The following is a 17,638-nucleotide window of genomic DNA, read 5'->3' as shown; positions in this document are numbered from 1 at the left end:
TGTTTTCTTCAGAAACATTATCACAGATTTTATGAATAAATTGCTGTGCAACCAAATTGGAGAAAAAAGCACAGGTTATATAGCAAGTGGTGGGAGTGACCGTGTCAAAATTTGGTAACGCCTAAAAAAATATAGGGAGGGGGTTGACAGCTAATTCATTAAAGGGTGGCACTGGCTAAATATAATCAATCAAAAAAAGGGCTTGGGGCAAAAAATGTTTAAGAAACACTACTTAAAATAGCTTATCAAGAGGAATATTTAATATATATAATTATATAGTCAGCCTTTCATTTTACCACAGTTTATTTGCCCCAAGTTGCCCATAATTATAGATGGTAAACGCTAGTAAACACGGCTATTTATACTATCTTTGTAAAGCGCTCTGTAAGTTTGTATGCCAACTATAAATACATACTATAAGTGATTATTAATGTAGAAAAAGAACTAGTACCCACCAACAATATGGTGATCCTCAAAACAACATGTACGCAGGTTTTTTGCCTACCACAAACATGGCCGATGCCTTCAATCCGCGACGATCCAAACAATATTTTTGGGTTTCCTTAGCGAGATGCCAAAACTTCAACCAAATATAGAACCAAATTATTATGCACAACTTTATGCCCAACTACAGTGCAGTATTCAACTAGTTACAGCGTTCTCGCAAAAACAAAACAGGCACTACTCAGACACCCCAAAGCACTGCAGTATTCCCTTGTGGCCATCAGGCAGTGCGTGGATAGCTTCAACAAGTGTCCTCCTACTGCCCTAGGAAGCAAGCTCCGGAAATCGTGTTCTTGTTACTATTTGAACTCGTGCTGAAAACATGGATGATGAGGAGGAAACTTACAGGTTATGGAAGATCCGGAAAACTATTATGCAGGTGAGAAAGCGGAGTTTATTTTTTTTCTTCTATTGTGATTTCATAATCGTTTTCTTCTCCCTTTGTCAGCAAGCAACTCTATCTCCTGTGCACCAGCCACGTTGTGCTGAATATGCCATTCTGTTCTGATTTCTGCATTCACCTTCCCTGCCTGCTTCATCACAGTTTTCTCTTTGTGCTTTATAGGGATGGTTCACCTTTAGTATGTTATAGACTGGCCAATTCTATGAAACTTTTCAATTGGTCTATTTTTTTAATAGATTTTAAATTATTTGCCTGTTTTTTTAAAATGTGCTTTCTTCTGTCTCCAGCTTTTAAACAAATGCTCTGCAAGGCTACACATGTAGTATTTTTTCATTACTCATCTTTCTATTTAGGCCCTCTACTATTTATATTCCAGTCTCTTATTCAAATCACTGCATGGTTGCTAGGGTAATTTGCTGAAAGTGCAAACTTAGCTGCTGAGTAAAAAGCTAAATAACTGAAAAACCACAAAGAATAAAACATGAAAAGCAATTGCACATTTTCTCAGGTTATTATTCTCTACATCATACGAGCAGTTAATTTAAAGGGGTGGTTTACCATCAAGTTAACTTTTAATATGTTATAGAATAGCTAATTCTAAGCAATTTTAAAGTGATCTTCATTTTCTGATTTTTTCCCAATTAAAAACAAATGCTCTGTAAAGCTGCACATTTATTGTTATTGCTACTCATATTATTCATCTTTCTGATCAGGATCTCTCCTATTCATAGTCCAGGCTCTAATTAAAATTAATGCATGGTTGCTAGGTTAAATTGGGTCCTACCCTGGCCAATTCTTTAAAACTTTTCAGTTGGTCTTCATTATTTCTTTTTTTTTTTTTATAGATTTTAAATTATTTGCCTTCTAACTCTCTTCGTCTTTCAAACAGAGGGTCACTGACCCCATCTAAAACAAATGCTCTCTAAGGCTACATATTTATTGCTCTTGCTACTTTTTATTACTCTATTCGGGTCCTCTCCTATTCATATCCCAGTCTCTTATTTAAATCAATTGCTGAAACTGCAGACTGGAGAGCCGCTGAATAAAAAGTGAAATAACTCAAAAACTACAAGTGATAAAAAATGAAGACCAATTCCAAATTGTCTCAGAATATCACTCTCTACATCATACTAAAAGTTAACTTAAAGGCGAATCTCCCCATTAACTTCTCAGTCCCTGTATTTCTTGCCTAACTAGCATCCTTCTCCTTCACCAGCTGTGTCATGATCGTGGTTACTTGGTAACGCAGGATGAGTTGGATCAGACACTGGATGAATTCAAAGCCCAGTTTGGTGACAAACCTAGTGAAGGGCGCCCTCGCCGAACTGATCTTACTGTATTAGTGGCTCATAATGATGACCCCACAGACCAAATGTTTGTTTTCTTCCCAGGTGCGTAGGTGCAAAAACCTTGTAGACCATGACTGAAGGGGTTTATATGTGCAGAAAAAAGGAATATGACATGTTTGTGTTTCTTGTTTATAGAGGAGCCCAAAGTTGGTATAAAGACAATTAAGATGTATTGCCAGAGAATGCAAGAGGAAAATATAACAAGGGCTTTAATCGTGGTGCAGCAGGGAATGACCCCATCTGCCAAACAGGTAATTCTGCCAGCTATCTTGCATTTAACAGTGTCAAAGAAGGGTCACTTTGTGAGCTGCACTTTGATTTAAACTTTTTATAAATCATAATTAGGGATGGGTGAATTTGACTCGTTTCGACAAAAATTCGCCACCGGCAAAATGTCACCGACGCCCATTAAAGTAAAAAAAAAATGTTGTCACACGGTGACATTTTTTGGACGCGCATCTTTTTTTCTTTTATTTTTGACGCGCGACACCATACAAGTCTATGGGCGTCATTTTTGCGGTGAGACAAAGCGAAAAAAATCACCCATCCCTAATTATAATGCACAGATAATACACAATGTGCCCAATTGATTAGTTTTATTTTTCATTTATTGGTTTTCTGGGAAAAGCCCTAAGCTTTTTTTTATATTTTTAATGTATTGTAAACACGAACCTGTCAAAATTTTCAGGCTGGGACTATTTGATCGAATATTAGACATTCAAATTTTTTCTTAACCTCCCATTCAGGTTGTGAGTATATTGAATTTATTAGAGAAAAAAAAAATTCACATAAATTCGAAATTAGACATTTGATAAATCTGACAATGTGGTAAAACATGGTTACATTTAGTTAGCCCATAACATGTTTTTGCAGGCTTTTCTTGCATTTATAGCAATCTTTCTCTATTTTGCAGTCCCTGGTAGATATGGCACCCAAATACATTCTGGAACAGTTTCTACAACAGGAGCTTCTGATTAATATCACGGAGCATGAGGTAAGTTTTAATATAGGGGAGTCAATATGTTTTCACACATACTGTAAATTTTAAAATTTGCAACTGTCATTAATACACACTGATTTTTTAATAAGTGGATGCACAAAGGTACGTCATGTGCCTTTTTGATAAATGCATAAAGTATAGAAGTTAATCTTCAAATATGTAGTATTAATTTCTACTAGCTTAGGGATTTTACATTTGCAGAGTTGAGTTTTGGCGTGTGATACCTTTTATAATAGGCAGGAATCTGAATATAATAATTAAGGCCCCACTACATTTGTACTTTTTTGTTAAAATAATATTTATAGTTGGCCATACATACTGTATAACCACAGCCTTCCTAGTTCCCTACATTAGAACTCCTTTCCTGTTGTGCTTTAATCTCCTTTAGAAAAAAAAATCCAGTACTGTTTGGTAGATAAAGTGATTAAGGCTAGGGACAGACGATTGCGAATCTTCCCCCCTGCTGCCCCTCCATTCCTACTCTGCATCCACCCAGAAGCATTGTGCAGGCAGATTCAGCGGATTTCAAAATGTGACATTTTTTGCTAAAATCCACCCTGTCTGAAGAAACGAAGGGGAACAGCAGGGTAGCAGATTCTCTGCCTGTGGAGATTCTGAAATCGTCTGGCCTAAGCCTAAAGGACTCCCCACCCACAACAAGAATGTTTACTCTTAATTGCATAACTGGTGCACCTAAAACAACTTCTTTGCTACTGAGGGCCGGAATTATTCTGGCCAAGGTGGTGGAGGGCCGATAATGGAAGCCAGTGTTGACCACTCCCTGTATTTAAAACCACACCCATTTAAACCACACGAACTTTTAAGACCATGTCCACATTAATGGTGGTAACACACCAAAAAAAACAAACAAATGGTTGGTGCTCATTGTAAGGGTATCTCTCATATGTGAAACAAGTTTATTAAGTCATGTTAAGACATACCCTTACATACATATGGCTCTTCCAACCCCTGTGGATAATGCAGTAATCCCCAGCACATGATTACACCCCTTATGGAGCCCTAACAACCCCCCACCAAGTTTACCTCCCACAGGCAGAGTATGGCACACACACAGGGAGCATAGGGCAGGAAACGGGGAAACCTATCAGGACAAGATGAACAGTTCATTCTGTGTACATGCAGTGAAACCTTGCTGGTGCCTCTTCAGCAGTTTGTCTGAGGTGTGAACAATGTGGGCACTTTTAGTCTGAGTCTGAGGTACAGTACAGGGCTTAACAGGTGTGAATAATGCAGGGGGCATTACAGGTTTGATCAGTGCAGGGTCTGAATTTGAGTTATAAACAATGCAGGGGCCGGTTAATCTCATTAATGATACTTTTTAAATCTTCCACAAGGTAAGTAGCCACAGCAGGCAGAGTTTCTGGGGGGGGGGGGAATGTCGGCCCCTGGGCTGGCAGTTGCACAGCACTGACCTAAAAGATCCCATGGTGCATTCACAATAAAATAGTTGGCAGTACAGATTTAGGAAGTATCAATACAATACTGGTTTTACAGTTGTATCTAGATGAGCATCCTCCCTAAATGTACCCTAACTGCTGCCATTCAGCCCCCCCCCCTCCACTGCTCCAAAACTGCATGGTTGCCAGCCCCACAATCTGGGCTCCTTCCCTACACTTTGTAAAGAATTTCATATTAAACAGCATATCATGATAATTTATTTACTTAACCTGTAGTATATTTTATCTTTTTGATGGAACAAATTATAACATCTTTTGGTGAATGTGGTTGTAAAAGAGACAGACCAGTTTTGGATTTCCTTTTGTACACAATTTCTCTATTTTATTTCCAGTTGGTGCCAGAACACGTGGTAATGACGAAGGATGAGGTGACGGAATTGCTTGCTCGATAGTATCCTTTTTGTGAACTTCTCTTTTCTTGGAGAGTAATGGGTTTTGCACACTATGATGGAACATGGATCAGTGATTATTATTATTCTAATATTGTATTTCTATGTTCATGGATGATGAGGGTAAGAGTGCAGTAGAAGTACCCCCACCCCTCTTATCACTTTTGGACTTAGCAATCAGGAGCTACAAGAAACCGTGTTTAAATCATCTTTTTAAACACAGAATATGGAACTTTTAGACAAGCATATTCTTTTGCATAATATTTTAAAATATATGAATTTATTTAAGTGATATAATTTCGCCTTAATCACATCTACAGCAAATTGAGGGAGTCTCAGCTTCCCCGTATTCAGGCTGGAGACCCTGTGGCCAGATACTTTGGGTTGAAGCGTGGTCAGGTAAGCAACAAGCCTGTCTATTGGCTTTTTATTCTTTTGCTGGGGCTAGAGGGACAGCTATTTGTCTAATGAAGGAAAATCTAGCTTCATTTTTTTTAATCCCTTATCAATATTTCTCTGTATGAAATAATTCCTGCCCTGAATAGTTTCAGCCCATCCCCCCAGTATGAAGATCTTTAAAACCATCTTTTGTATATATTTATAGAATTGCTACTGAAATCCACTTTCAATAAATATACAGCTGCAAGAAAAGGTTTAACCCCATTAGCTGGATTTATGATTTTAGCATAAAACAAATATGGATCTTCATTCAAAATTGAGATATCTGATATGAACTAAGTAAGGTTTATGTTGAACAGGTGCAAGAACACTATCTAAAATTAAAAATAAGTAAATCAGACAGATTGAAAGGAAGCAATGATAGTCTGATTATTGGCACTAGTTTCCCACCTGCTTTATCTTAAACTGCCCATACACTCAGAAGATCCGCTTGTTTGGCAAGGCCCTAGGGCCCAAAGATTGGATCTCTGAGAGGAATGCAGGTGGTTGGAGCGAGGACCACATCAACGACTTAGTGCTGTCCTCGCTTTATTAACATTTTTAAACCTGTCAGATTAATATGTGCCTGTTTTTCAGCCAGATGTCGATTGGGAAACCCATAAAAGGGCCCCATACAATGGCCAATAAGCTTTCGACATAGTCTGTTGGCAGCTTTTATTGGTTTGTGTACGGCCGCAGTATAATTCAGTACTTCCCTCAACTTGCTCTATTGTGAATTCTGGAAATTGAAGTCCCTCTCTTTTTCATAGTGGGTAGTACCCAGATTATCTGGAAATCAGAGGGGATTCAAGTTCCAGAATTAATCACACAGTGAGGTGAGGGGGTTGCATAACACTATGCATAGGGGAGCTGGGAAACTGGTCCCAGCAATCATATAGATAGACTAGCATGTTTTTTGTTTTCCTTCAATCTGAGGAATCCGGTATGTCTTAAAAAATATATTTCAAAAGTATCCCGAAGAAAACTGCAAGTACAGGGACAACCTACAAACTCCTTGAAGCTTGTGCCCTGATGGGAATTGAACAGAGGACTACCACTCTCTAATGCAGCAGTGCTAACCAATGCAAAGATTTGCAATCTTTATAGCAGCTTGTAAATGTGTTCATATTAAATAAATGATAGTTAATTGTTTAGGCCCTGTGCTGGAAAACATCCCCAAATGAAGATTCTCCCTACATCACGTCCTCTGTGGGCAGTTCTTCTTCAAATCCTGCTATTTAACTAATGGAACAATAGAAAAGTGTCCATGACACCAGTATGGGCCCCTTCTATGATATTCATCTCTTTGGCCCACAGGCCTCGATCAGAGTAGTGTGCAGGACACCTTAAATGTGGATTAGGGAACACCCTGAGCTGTATCTTGAATAATAGGGCAATCCAGGTAGTGGTTTTTATATATAATGTCACATAGCTAGAGTAGAGTTTATAGTAGCACTCACAGATCCTATATTTGCTTCTTTTCATAGGTGGTTAAAATCATTCGTCCTAGTGAGACTGCTGGCCGTTACATAACTTATCGCTTGGTTCAGTGAAAAGAACACACATTGACTGAAGAGACTTTTCAATCCTGGATAATATTTGTCTGTGAGGTGATGCCTGGATTTATTCTCCAGACTGCAGTTCCTTTATCAAAGTGCATAAAGAATAATTACTTACTGTACGTTCCGGTCCATGGTTATATAGCCAATTAAGCATGGAGTGGTGTAGTCTTGATGCAAAATATATTCTGGATCTCAGCTCATTAAAATAAGAGGCCTGGAATTGCTGTGAAGAGGAAACCTAGCATTCCATGCATTATATTAAATGCAGTTCTAGCCAATGGTGGCTCTTCTATTGCTGCCTATAGAAGTTTTTTATTTTTTTTGATAAAACCTAACCTTAATCGAAGCAATTTGGAAACTGCAATACCTGCAAAACAAATGACAAACCTTTAGTTAGACAAACGTGTTAAATGTATCCGAATGAGGCAGATCTGCTGTGATGCATTACCAGTGTTAAGTCTAATGTCCTCATAACTATTTTTTTCTTTGCTTTGATAGAGAAAAAAAAGTTAACTATTTTTAATGTGATTATATATTTAGCAGTTTCCTCCCTCTGTAATATGATGGAATGAATAAAGCTGCACTGTTTTATATCAAAAAAGTGTCCATAAAAAGCTTTTATTTTAAGCTAATGCACAAATATTAATTTATATCACCCAGCCAGCAAAGAAATGTAGTCCTTTTTAGTTCCTTATGGTTAATTATTTCCTGCAGGCATATTTGACAATGTTCGTTAATACTTCCTGGCCTCAAAATACACATCAGATTGTCTTTAAAACCTAAAGATTGACTTAGGCAAGTACTTTTCAACATCCCAAAGAATGAACGCCTTTGTCTGAACAAGGCTTTCAGCACCACATTGTTGCAGTACTAATTGGCAGAGACATTTGAAGGAGGTACTTGTCTGTTCCTTTAGACAAAATGAGGACCGCAGTAATTAGAAATCACAATTTTTTTTCAGAGCAGTATTCGAAGGCGGTGCTAATCTGTTCACTTTAGACAAAACGAGGACAACGGTCCACAGAAGCCATGTACATTTTTCCGCGCCGCATGCGAATTGCTGGGAGTTGAGTGTGGCAGTGCAAGTGGGGCACTAGGCAGTGACCATTTAGTACAACATTGTTAGATTGGTTTGTATTGTTATCAGCCAGATTCATTTGACTTTGGTCTCTGTCTTCTTCTGACTCAGACTGGGCCTCTCCCTCAATATAGGGGATGTCTTCTGCACTTGTAACACTTTCCTCTTTAGTGAGATGGCCCCGCGTAGACTGGTGTTCCCATGTCCCTGGAATATCTTCTGCAACATCTGGTTCAGAGTCAGATTCCACTGGTGATGCACCTGGTTCTGTAATGGCATGGTCATAGGGGACAAAAAAAAAATCACAATGCTGTACGAAAGGCATATATAATACCTTACCTTCTAGGAAAACGTTTTTGTTGGCTGTACATTGTATAAATGAGGGCTCAAAAGCTAAATTGTTTCTTTGGAAGAGATCATGCCAATAAAGAAAAAAAGACAGGTATGGTCTTTCTGAGGCTAGGACACTGCCTTGACAGGGTGCATTATCTTATTCATGCTGAAAACCTGTAAATAAACATCTCTTTCCACTAAATGCAGACATTTTTGTGCATTTAAAGTGTGCAATTATCTAGTGTCCTGGGGTAATGTGTAAAGTATGTATATCTGGGGAGGATGCAGATTGTTTGCTAAGGCGAAGTAATTGACCGGAAACTATTATTATTACTGCACTACAACCTCTTATTATTTTCATGGCATCCAATGATCCCTTTTAAAAATTGTTTCCTCACCTTTGAACACTGATAGTTGGTATTCTGATGTTAGCTCTGACAACTCCTCCTTAGCAGTCACTTGAAGTCTTGCTCTGTCTTGCATTGGAGCTGTGTCCTGCAGAAAATAATGATATATCAGGGGCTTAATACTTTTAAGAGAAACATTTGCAGCAAAACACATGCAAACAGCAGCAAACATATCCATGTTCTCCCTTTTCTTACATCGCTAGAAGTATTCCCTGTGCTCGTGTCTGAATTACTGGCTGGTTCCTGAAAAATAGTGCTATAGAAGATGATTAGGCTCTCCACAATTCGTGCCTGGTGAGGATAGTCCACAAGTGAAGACAATGATACAGTTGCATCTGTAGGTCGTGGGCGCATTAGAGCAGGGCCAAAAACAATCCCAAGGTTACTAGGACTCATCTTGTTCAACTGCTCTTGCTCAGAGACCCTGTAAAAAGAGAGAGAGTGTTTTTTCAAATTGCCAGCCAGTTTTAACTTTCTCACCTACAAACTTTTTTTTTGGGGGGGGGGATGATTAAATTGAAAATCAAATTAAATACCAAGTACCGTATATACTCGAGTATAAGACGAGTTTTTCAGCACCCAAAATGTGCTGAAAAAGTCTACCTCGGCTTATACTCGAGTCAGCTAAAAAGTTCCTGCTTACTCACTGATTGTAGCGTGCAGTGACTCCTTCGTGCTGCCCATACTTCTCCCCCCTCGTGGCTTGATTCTGTTTCCTTATCCCTCAGCCCCTCCCCTCTCAGCTCTCGTCACTCAGTACTCGCAGGGCCGGATTACCCACAACCACCTTGTTTTAGGGGCCCAGTTTCCAGAAACTTTGCGTGCTCCTCCCGCAAGTAAGAGAACCTTGGCACACGTGGATGGTAAGTGAGATATAGGGCGGCGTTGAGTTTCTTAAACGTAATGTGTTTAAGACTAGGACAGGCAGGGCCAGAACGAGTGGATGACTGGGGGTGTAGCTTTGCAAATGAGTAATGTGGTAAGTCTTTTACCTTCCGTTTGCCTTCTTTTTCAACAAACCACTTCAGTGCAATCATTTTGGCTTGTAATCCTCTACTGAACTCTGGCCGCAGTCGGACACTGTTGGAGTCACGGAGCAGATCGGTACGGAGTTTCTGCTGTCGTGCAGTGACTGATCAGTGTCAGTGCCAGAGTTCAGCTAGAAGCAACTGATCCACGTAGCTTAGTGATTGATAATTTGGCTGGGGCCAGAGTTTATCTCTTTTGTACAATGTGCTCCTCCAGGTTTGTTGTACTACATAGGTCACACCATGACTGTAAATTACAAGCATGTCAAGTCTGAAGAAGAAAGGCACAGTGGAAAAAGTACTAGACTCTAGCCACAAGCTATTTGTGGATGGTGGGGAGGGGGCAAAGGTACAGGGAAAGCAGATATATATGGCATCTTAGGCATAAAAGGAAATAGAAGCAGGTGGTTTAGATAACATTAAAATAAAAAAAGTGGGTGGTGGAAGAATTGTACATTTGACATAATGAGGGAGAACTGTTCATGTACTGTGTAAAAGAGAATGACACATGGAAATACAAACAGGGCAAATTGCATAGAAAATGAAGGCAGAGAAATAATGTTAAAAATAATTAAAAAGGATCAGTGAAGGAGAAAAAAATATAGTAAGAAAAAAATTTAAATTGGCCATGTCCTAAAATTAATTTCTCACCCTAGGCTTATACTAGAGTCAATAAATTTTCCCAGTTTTCTTAGGTAAATTAGGTACCTCGGCTTATACTCGGGTCGGCTTATACTCGAGTATATACGGTAATGGAAAATAATGTACCTATAATAAAAATATTATGACTTCACTGGTTTTCCCCCAGATCATATACCTGCAAAGGTGCTTCACCAAGTACTGCAGAGTAGTCCTGTTCTCAGAAGGCAGGTCCTGCAAAAGTTCCTTCAACTGCAGAACTATGGATAAAACTTCTGGTTCTGTATTAGGGCCCTTGTCTTGCAGACGAGGGCCTTTCCCTTTCTCAGTTCCTCTCAAACTTTCTTTTGCTAGACCCATGAGTCCATTGTAGAGACGGAATGGTATCAGGGGTTCTGGAAGCTGTGATAAGACAAATATCTGAACTTGTACAGTTAAATATTATATATATATATATATATATATATATATATATATATATATATATATATAAATTGTATATATACACACAAATTATGCACCCCTTGCTGTCAAATTTAGATAGTAGGAATCACAGGTACACAGTACAAGGCTGCAGGCACAGTCATTTTTACATAGGTCATGGAACTTAATAGTGATTTCTAATAGTCTATCAGGGCTGGGCCTATTTTTATATTTGCTGAGTGGTCATTTTATGTATTTGATAAATTGTTCCAGAACTGCCCTTCATGTCAACGGCAAGACCAACTTTTGGGTTAATGCCAATTTTCAAGAAAATGTATTGCCTGGGCGTATAATGGCAAGTGACAAATGCTTAGATGTGCTTACCATTGATTTGAGCCGGAATCACGGGTGCACTTGGGTATCAGGCGATTGTTGTTCAGAAATATCGACTGCTGCATTTCCAATAGACAATTGGTTGACACACCAGTGCACCCATGTCCAGATGATTACCATTCAACTAATGATTCCAATCCAATGATGCCATCACACACCCTGGAAAAGGGAAGATTGTATCATACTTACCGTGATCTTCCTTTCCTGGACAACTCCATGTCATACTTACCGGGATAGCCCCGACCCAGTGCTCCCATCAGAAGGACCCTCCCCAAAGCTTTAAAAAACCCAACCCCACCCTCCAGTCCGGTGTCTCGTAATAAGCTTCTAGAAACTACCGAAAAAGGGATGGGAAAACTTGACATGGAGTTGTCCAGGAAAGGAAGATCATGGTTAGTATGATACAATCTTCCCTTTTCCTGGACAACTCCATGTCATACTTACCGGGATTTAGCAAGCTAATATCCCAATGGGAGTGAATTTGTTCCACATAAGGAAGTGGCCGAGTATAATCTATACCAGATAAAAACTCAGAAGAATGAAACACCGGACTGGGGGGTGGGGTTGGGCTTTTAAAGTTTTGGGGATGGTCCTTCTGATGGGAGCACTGGGGCGGGGCTATCCCGGTAAGTATGACATGGAGTTGTCCAGGAAAGAAAGTCTGTCTACCTTATACTCCTTAGCAAAACCGCTACATGCAAGACTTCAATGCACATGACGCCACATTTTTGACCAACTGATGTGCCCATGAAAGTAAGGTAAGTTCAGGTATTCTCAATAGTGATGTTTTCAGGGAAATACATTTTATACATGTAGGCAGCAACTACAGATACATTTCAATGTATTTATGGAGGCCTTATTTATAAAAATGTATTTACACAGTAAGATAGCTTGGCACATTCAGTTAGCTAAAAAAGTTATGTTATACACATATCTTTTACCTGACGGAGGTAAAGTTTCAGGACATTGCTCAGATCATGGGGTGAGGCCTGTGAAAGTTCAACCAATTCCTTCCCATTCTCAAAAGTCTGGCATAGCTTCTCCACTCGAGTTTTTACACCATTTACTCTATATATGCCCTGTTTGTAAAATATGAACATTTCAGTGTTGGTTAATTTTAAGTTAGAGAATTGCAAAGTGCTTCCTTTTTAAATCAGATTTCTATGCATTTAACTCAATGGGGTCGTTTATGAAAACTGAGGAGTTACCAATCGCAACCAATCAGAGTGTTGCATTAATTGTTCTTCTTGCAGCTGCTTGAAAAAAAAAAAAAGCTATAGGTTACTGACCACAGGCAAATTTGGCCAGTGTTGATAGATGAGCCCCAATGTGTACAGAAGACAAAATGCAAACATTCCAAGATGACTTGTATAACACACAACAGGTACAGTTGTGTTCAGAATAATAGCAATGTGTTAAAAAAAAGTGAATAGCTCAAAATCCTTATAATAGTTTTTATTTCCATACACACAAATGTATTGGGAACACCGCACATTCTATTCCAAATCAAAACATAAAGAAAAAATGTATCACATTTGTATTATTACTTTACATAAAGGGAATATTCGTCTGTTCAAAAATATAGCAGTGTCTACATTCTTTACAAACATTCACTATATAAACTGAAAAAAGTTTCAAGATTTTGCTTTCCTTTGAATCACTGAACTAATATTTAGTTGTATAACCAGTGTTTCTGAGAACTGCTGCACATCTTTCCCAAAAAGAACAATCTTGCTTTTATCAGTCCAAATAATGTTGCATCGAATCTATTCAGGCTAAGGTGTTCTTTGGCAAATGGTAATTTTGCCAAATTCATGAATGCAATTAATGACTGAATTATACAGAATCAGCAGCATGCATGTCATGACTGTTCGGTTGGTTTTCTATTTCTCTACTACAAGTACAATGTCAATTATTTGCAAGGTAGAAATATAGAATTGTTAGGCAGGGGGGCTGAATCTACAAAGAATCTTTGGGCTACCGCTTCACAGCAGAAACGGGTGGGAAGCTCTGTGGGTGAAGGGGTGGGTTCTCGACTGTGATTTTGTGGTTGGGATAGAATCTTAACCTCCATTTAAATCTAAAACTAATTGAATACGGCTACTTTGGTTTTTCTTTGGGCTACCGCTTCACAGCAGAAACGGGTGGGAAGCTCTGTGGGTGAAGGGGTGGGTTCTCGACGGTGATTTTGTGGCTGGGATAGAATCTTTACCTCCATTCAAATCTGAAACTAATTGAATACGGCTACTTTGGTTGCTTACTTTGGAAAAGGGGAGGGGGCGCTTGAGGGTGAAGGGGTGGTGCACCAGACCTGATTGCGCTTTGTGTTAATCCCTATCTCAGTCTATGGCTTATTAACTGAACTCTGCTGCCTACCAGCACTCGCATTCCAGGGTTGGCAGTTTATGTATTTAATTTACCTGATTTAATTCAGGGTTAATCGACATACAGCCATAATACACTGGCTTCTCTCTCTTTGGCTATGGGAGGGTGTGCTTGAGGGTGAAGGGGTGGTGGATATTTAAAGGCCTAAAATCCATCATACAAGGTTTACCCCGACTTATGGCTGTTAAATGATTGTATGTGACTTACCAGTATTTACATTTGTAGGCTCGTGGGTTACTCTTTGACATCCCAAACACCCACTGTATGCTGTGTACTTTTTTGCCCATTTGAATTCGGGTTCTTTGCCTCCCTGTCCCTAACCTTATTTTAAACGCTCCTCTGGACTTACGGTTTTAATTTATTTATTAAAAGTTAAGTTTTATTGTTCCTTGAGTCCTCGGATTTAAAGATGGGGTGGTGCAACTTTAAGGGTTAATCTTTTTCTCTTTTGTGCTAAGAAATATAAATTCTACCAAAGAGTGATTGATCAGGTTAGTGATGTCAAACTCCTACTATTCTGTACACAACTGTAAATATTGTGAAAAAAGTGTAACGTGTTTTGTGAAAAAATATTTTTCACGAAACTGATCTGATCCCAACATTGTCATTCCCATGCAATGTATCACCTTCATGGTTAGAGCACGTTCTTCAATCTCTGACACACACTTGCGAATGAGGAAAGGCATGTGATCCGGAGACCTGAGTGCCACCTCTGAGAAGTCTCTGCCAAACAGTAAAAGTCGACCCTGAAGCTTCTTGTGACCACATTGAATTGCCAGGGTTTCCAGGCATTTCCTGTGACAAGCAAGGGAACACTAGGGAAGAAAGCAAGAGAGGATAAAGAGGGCAAAAGCTGCTTACCAAAGGCATTGCTTGCTTAGTGGCATAAACATTGTAGCAATTGCAAAATTACATTCAGTTTGTTACTGCCTCTATTCACATAATGCCCACTCTCGTCTCACAATCTCCTTTGACCATCTACAGTATCTGCCTCACGCATATACAAACCACGATTATTACATTATTATTACATATTATCCCTATCATTTATCCAACTTTGACTTATATTTGCCCCTTTTTTTATCTTCTACTAGCATCTTACCTCCTCACACTCGGCTCCTTGGAAGTACACATAGCTATTGCATTCTCTACACTTGCTTGGTGTCCGCAATTTGCGCAAACGGTGAGTCAGTGCTGCCCTTGACAGGCCAATGTTGCGGAATGGCCCAGTAGAATGTTGCACCTCCAAACTGCCAGAAAGCCCATTTATACCTAATTGTCAGGGGAAACAGGTAATGAGTGATATATGCACAGGGTTTGGAAACTAAGCTGGTATAATCTATAGTACATCTATCTACATATCTACTGGCCTCAATAAACTATCATGGTAGATGAGAGAGTACTGTTCCTGTGACTGATGTAAAATAGGACAAAAAGGAAACACAATAATGTATATCCTAATATAATATATGTGGCTACTAAAGCAAATACTGTTGTAACTAAAAAGGGCATTAATTCAAGATATGAAAACATAATTGTGTCTCTTTATATGTCCCTGGTAAGGTCTCACCTGGAGTATGCAGTACAGTTTTGGGCTCTGGTCCTTAAGAGGGATATAAATGAGCTGGAGATAGTGCAGAGATGTGCAACTAAACTGGTTAAGGGGATGGACGATTTAAAGTATGAGAGTAGACTGAGACAGTTGGGGTTGTTTTTGCTAGAAAAGAGAAGCTTATAAGGGGACATGATAACTCTTTACAAGTACATTAGAGGGCATAAAAGACAGACTTTTTTTGTGCCCCACAAAAAAGATCAGTGCACCAGAGGCCACCCCTTTAGACTATAGTAAAAGAACTTTCATTTGAAGGTGGTTCTTCACAGTGAGGGCAGTGAGGTTGTGGAATGCTCTATGAGATGAGGTTGTGATAGCTGATTCTGTTCATGCCATTAAAGCTGGCTATATACATGCACATTTTATTCTTTGTGTGACTTATTCTTTGCTTATTCGTTTCAGTCTAACAATCTACCATTAACTATTCAGAATTAGATAAGTAGGAAAAATAACAAATCAGACAATGTTCTGCCCATGAACTGACAGACCACAATAAACAAAAGTTATGTCCGACACATAGTAGTGACAGTTACCCACTGATATAGTCGGAGAGGCAATACATGCAGATATACTGTATTATTGGAAGCTGATATTACATAGTTACATAGTTAAATCGGGTTGAAAAAAGACAAAGTCTATCAAGTTCAACCGCTCCAAATGAAAACCCAGCATCCATACACACTCCCTACTTTCACATAAATTCTATATACCCATACTAACTATAGAGTTTAGTATCACAATAGCCTTTGATATTCTGTCTGTCCAGGAAATCATCCAAGCCATTCTTAAAGGCATTAACTGTATCAGCCATCACAACATCACCCAGCAGTGCATTCCGCAACCTCACTGACCGCACTGTAAAGAACCACCTGTTGCTTCAAATAAAAGTTCTTTTCTTCTAGTCTGAAGAGGTGGCCTCTGGTACGGTGATCCTCTTTATGGGTAAAAAGGTCTCCAGCTATTTGTCTATAATGTCCTCTAATGTACTTGTAAAGTGTAATCATGTCCCCTCGCAACCCCAACCTTGACAGTTTACCCTCATAATTTAAGTCTTCCATCCCTCTAACCAATTTAGTTGCTCGTCTCTGCACTCTCTCCAGCTCATTTATATCCCTCTTAAGGACTGGAGTCCAAAACTGCACTGCATACTGCAGATGAGGCCTCACCAGGGACCTATAAAGAGGCATAATTATGTTTTCATCCCTTGAGTTAATGCTCTTTTTTATGCCATGACTTTATTTGCTTTAGTAGCCACAGAATGACACTGCCCAGAATTAGACAACTTGTTATCTACAAAAACCCCAAGATCCTTCTTATTTAAGGAAACTCCCACACTGCCATTTAGTATATAAGTTGCATTTATATTATTTTTGCCAAAGTGCATAACCTTGCATTTAAATCTTTTAACCTGTCCGATCGACTGGAAACTCCACACACGATACGAAAATCGTATGAATCTGTACGACTGTATCTGTGTGTCTATGGCCAGCTTAAGAGGGTCCTGGATGATTTCTTGGACAAACAGAATATCCAAGGCTATTGTGATTCTAAAATCTACAATTAATGTAGATATTGGTATATATATTTGTATATATATTTTTATGTGAGTTTATGCATATATTTTCACTGGGTTTCATTTGGAGAAGGTGAACTTGATGGACTCTGGTCTTTTTTCAACCCAACCTAACAATGTAACTATGTAAGTGTTTTACTTAGAAATGGATTCCTTTATGTGACAATTTGCACAGTTCAGCGGTGTGTAATTTTAACCAATATACATTGGTTAAAATTAAGCCTGTCAAACCAATAGCTCCCTTTAGCCATTGTTGAAATTTGATTCCCAGCATCCCGCAACAGTTAAAGCCTGTTTCAGAATAATATGACATTTAACAGCTGCTAGGACCTATGGTGGACGTGGAGGGAGGGAGGGAGGGAGAGAGAGAGAGAGAGTCCTTACTTTGCTCAAATGATGCACTCAGCCTCTTCTGATCAACATTCTCAATGGGAGAAGAAGGTTGATGCAGTTTTTCTATAAATTCTGGAATAGAGAGAGATCAAATAAGTACTGTAGCTTTACCTTTTCCACTGAAGCATTGTTATTGTTTCTTTGTAACATTTTTACCTGTTGCACTGTTGCCAACAGCTGGGTCTCCTTCAGTCACAGCAGTTGGCCATGACTTATGCACTTGATGACCTCTTCCTCCTACCGAAATAAAA

General features: G+C 39.1%; 2 protein-coding genes across 10 annotated transcripts in view; one reads left to right on the top strand and one right to left on the bottom strand.

Moving 5' to 3' along the window:
* Positions 1 to 540: 540 nt before the first annotated feature.
* Positions 541 to 7,724, top strand: polr2e.S (polymerase (RNA) II (DNA directed) polypeptide E, 25kDa S homeolog). Of its 2 annotated transcripts, NM_001090047.1 has the most exons (7): positions 789 to 883; positions 2,124 to 2,298; positions 2,392 to 2,507; positions 3,170 to 3,250; positions 5,067 to 5,125; positions 5,444 to 5,522; positions 7,049 to 7,724. In NM_001090047.1, exons 1-7 carry the CDS (start codon positions 827 to 829, stop codon positions 7,112 to 7,114), a joined length of 633 nt encoding a protein of 210 aa, NP_001083516.1. In that variant the 5' UTR covers positions 789 to 826; the 3' UTR covers positions 7,115 to 7,724. The 2 variants fall into 2 exon arrangements, with proteins under 2 accessions (XP_018090122.1, NP_001083516.1); XM_018234633.2 differs by lacking the exon at positions 2,124 to 2,298 and having other exon boundaries at positions 541 to 883.
* arhgap45.S (Rho GTPase activating protein 45 S homeolog) overlaps positions 7,723 to 17,638 on the bottom strand; it is a 59,955-nt gene continuing 50,039 nt past the window's right edge. For all 8 annotated transcript variants that reach the window (XM_041579903.1, XM_041579902.1, XM_041579904.1 and 5 more), the window contains 9 exons: positions 17,544 to 17,624; positions 17,379 to 17,459; positions 14,912 to 15,081; positions 14,436 to 14,624; positions 12,366 to 12,503; positions 10,787 to 11,010; positions 9,137 to 9,365; positions 8,933 to 9,029; positions 7,723 to 8,468 (listed from right to left, as the gene is read on the bottom strand). In XM_041579903.1, the coding sequence (XP_041435837.1) occupies positions 8,119 to 8,468; positions 8,933 to 9,029; positions 9,137 to 9,365; positions 10,787 to 11,010; positions 12,366 to 12,503; positions 14,436 to 14,624; positions 14,912 to 15,081; positions 17,379 to 17,459; positions 17,544 to 17,624 (1,559 nt within the window). In that variant the 3' untranslated portion in view covers positions 7,723 to 8,118. The remainder of the gene's footprint in view (positions 8,469 to 8,932; positions 9,030 to 9,136; positions 9,366 to 10,786; positions 11,011 to 12,365; positions 12,504 to 14,435; positions 14,625 to 14,911; positions 15,082 to 17,378; positions 17,460 to 17,543; positions 17,625 to 17,638) is intronic.

Source organism: Xenopus laevis, chromosome 1S (genome assembly GCF_017654675.1).
Source record: "Xenopus laevis strain J_2021 chromosome 1S, Xenopus_laevis_v10.1, whole genome shotgun sequence".
Classification (NCBI taxonomy): domain Eukaryota; kingdom Metazoa; phylum Chordata; class Amphibia; order Anura; family Pipidae; genus Xenopus; species Xenopus laevis.
This window is presented reverse-complemented; position numbering and strand designations above follow the sequence as displayed.

Bases quoted from the DNA above. Each gene is read 5' to 3' on its own strand.
- polr2e.S (NM_001090047.1), top strand. From the start codon at position 827: ATGGATGATGAGGAGGAAACTTACAGGTTATGGAAGATCCGGAAAACT. The intron at 2,299-2,391 runs GTGCGTAGGTGC...TCTTGTTTATAG, and splicing joins AATGTTTGTTTTCTTCCCAG to AGGAGCCCAAAGTTGGTATA. The intron at 5,523-7,048 runs GTAAGCAACAAG...TTCTTTTCATAG, and splicing joins TTGGGTTGAAGCGTGGTCAG to GTGGTTAAAATCATTCGTCC.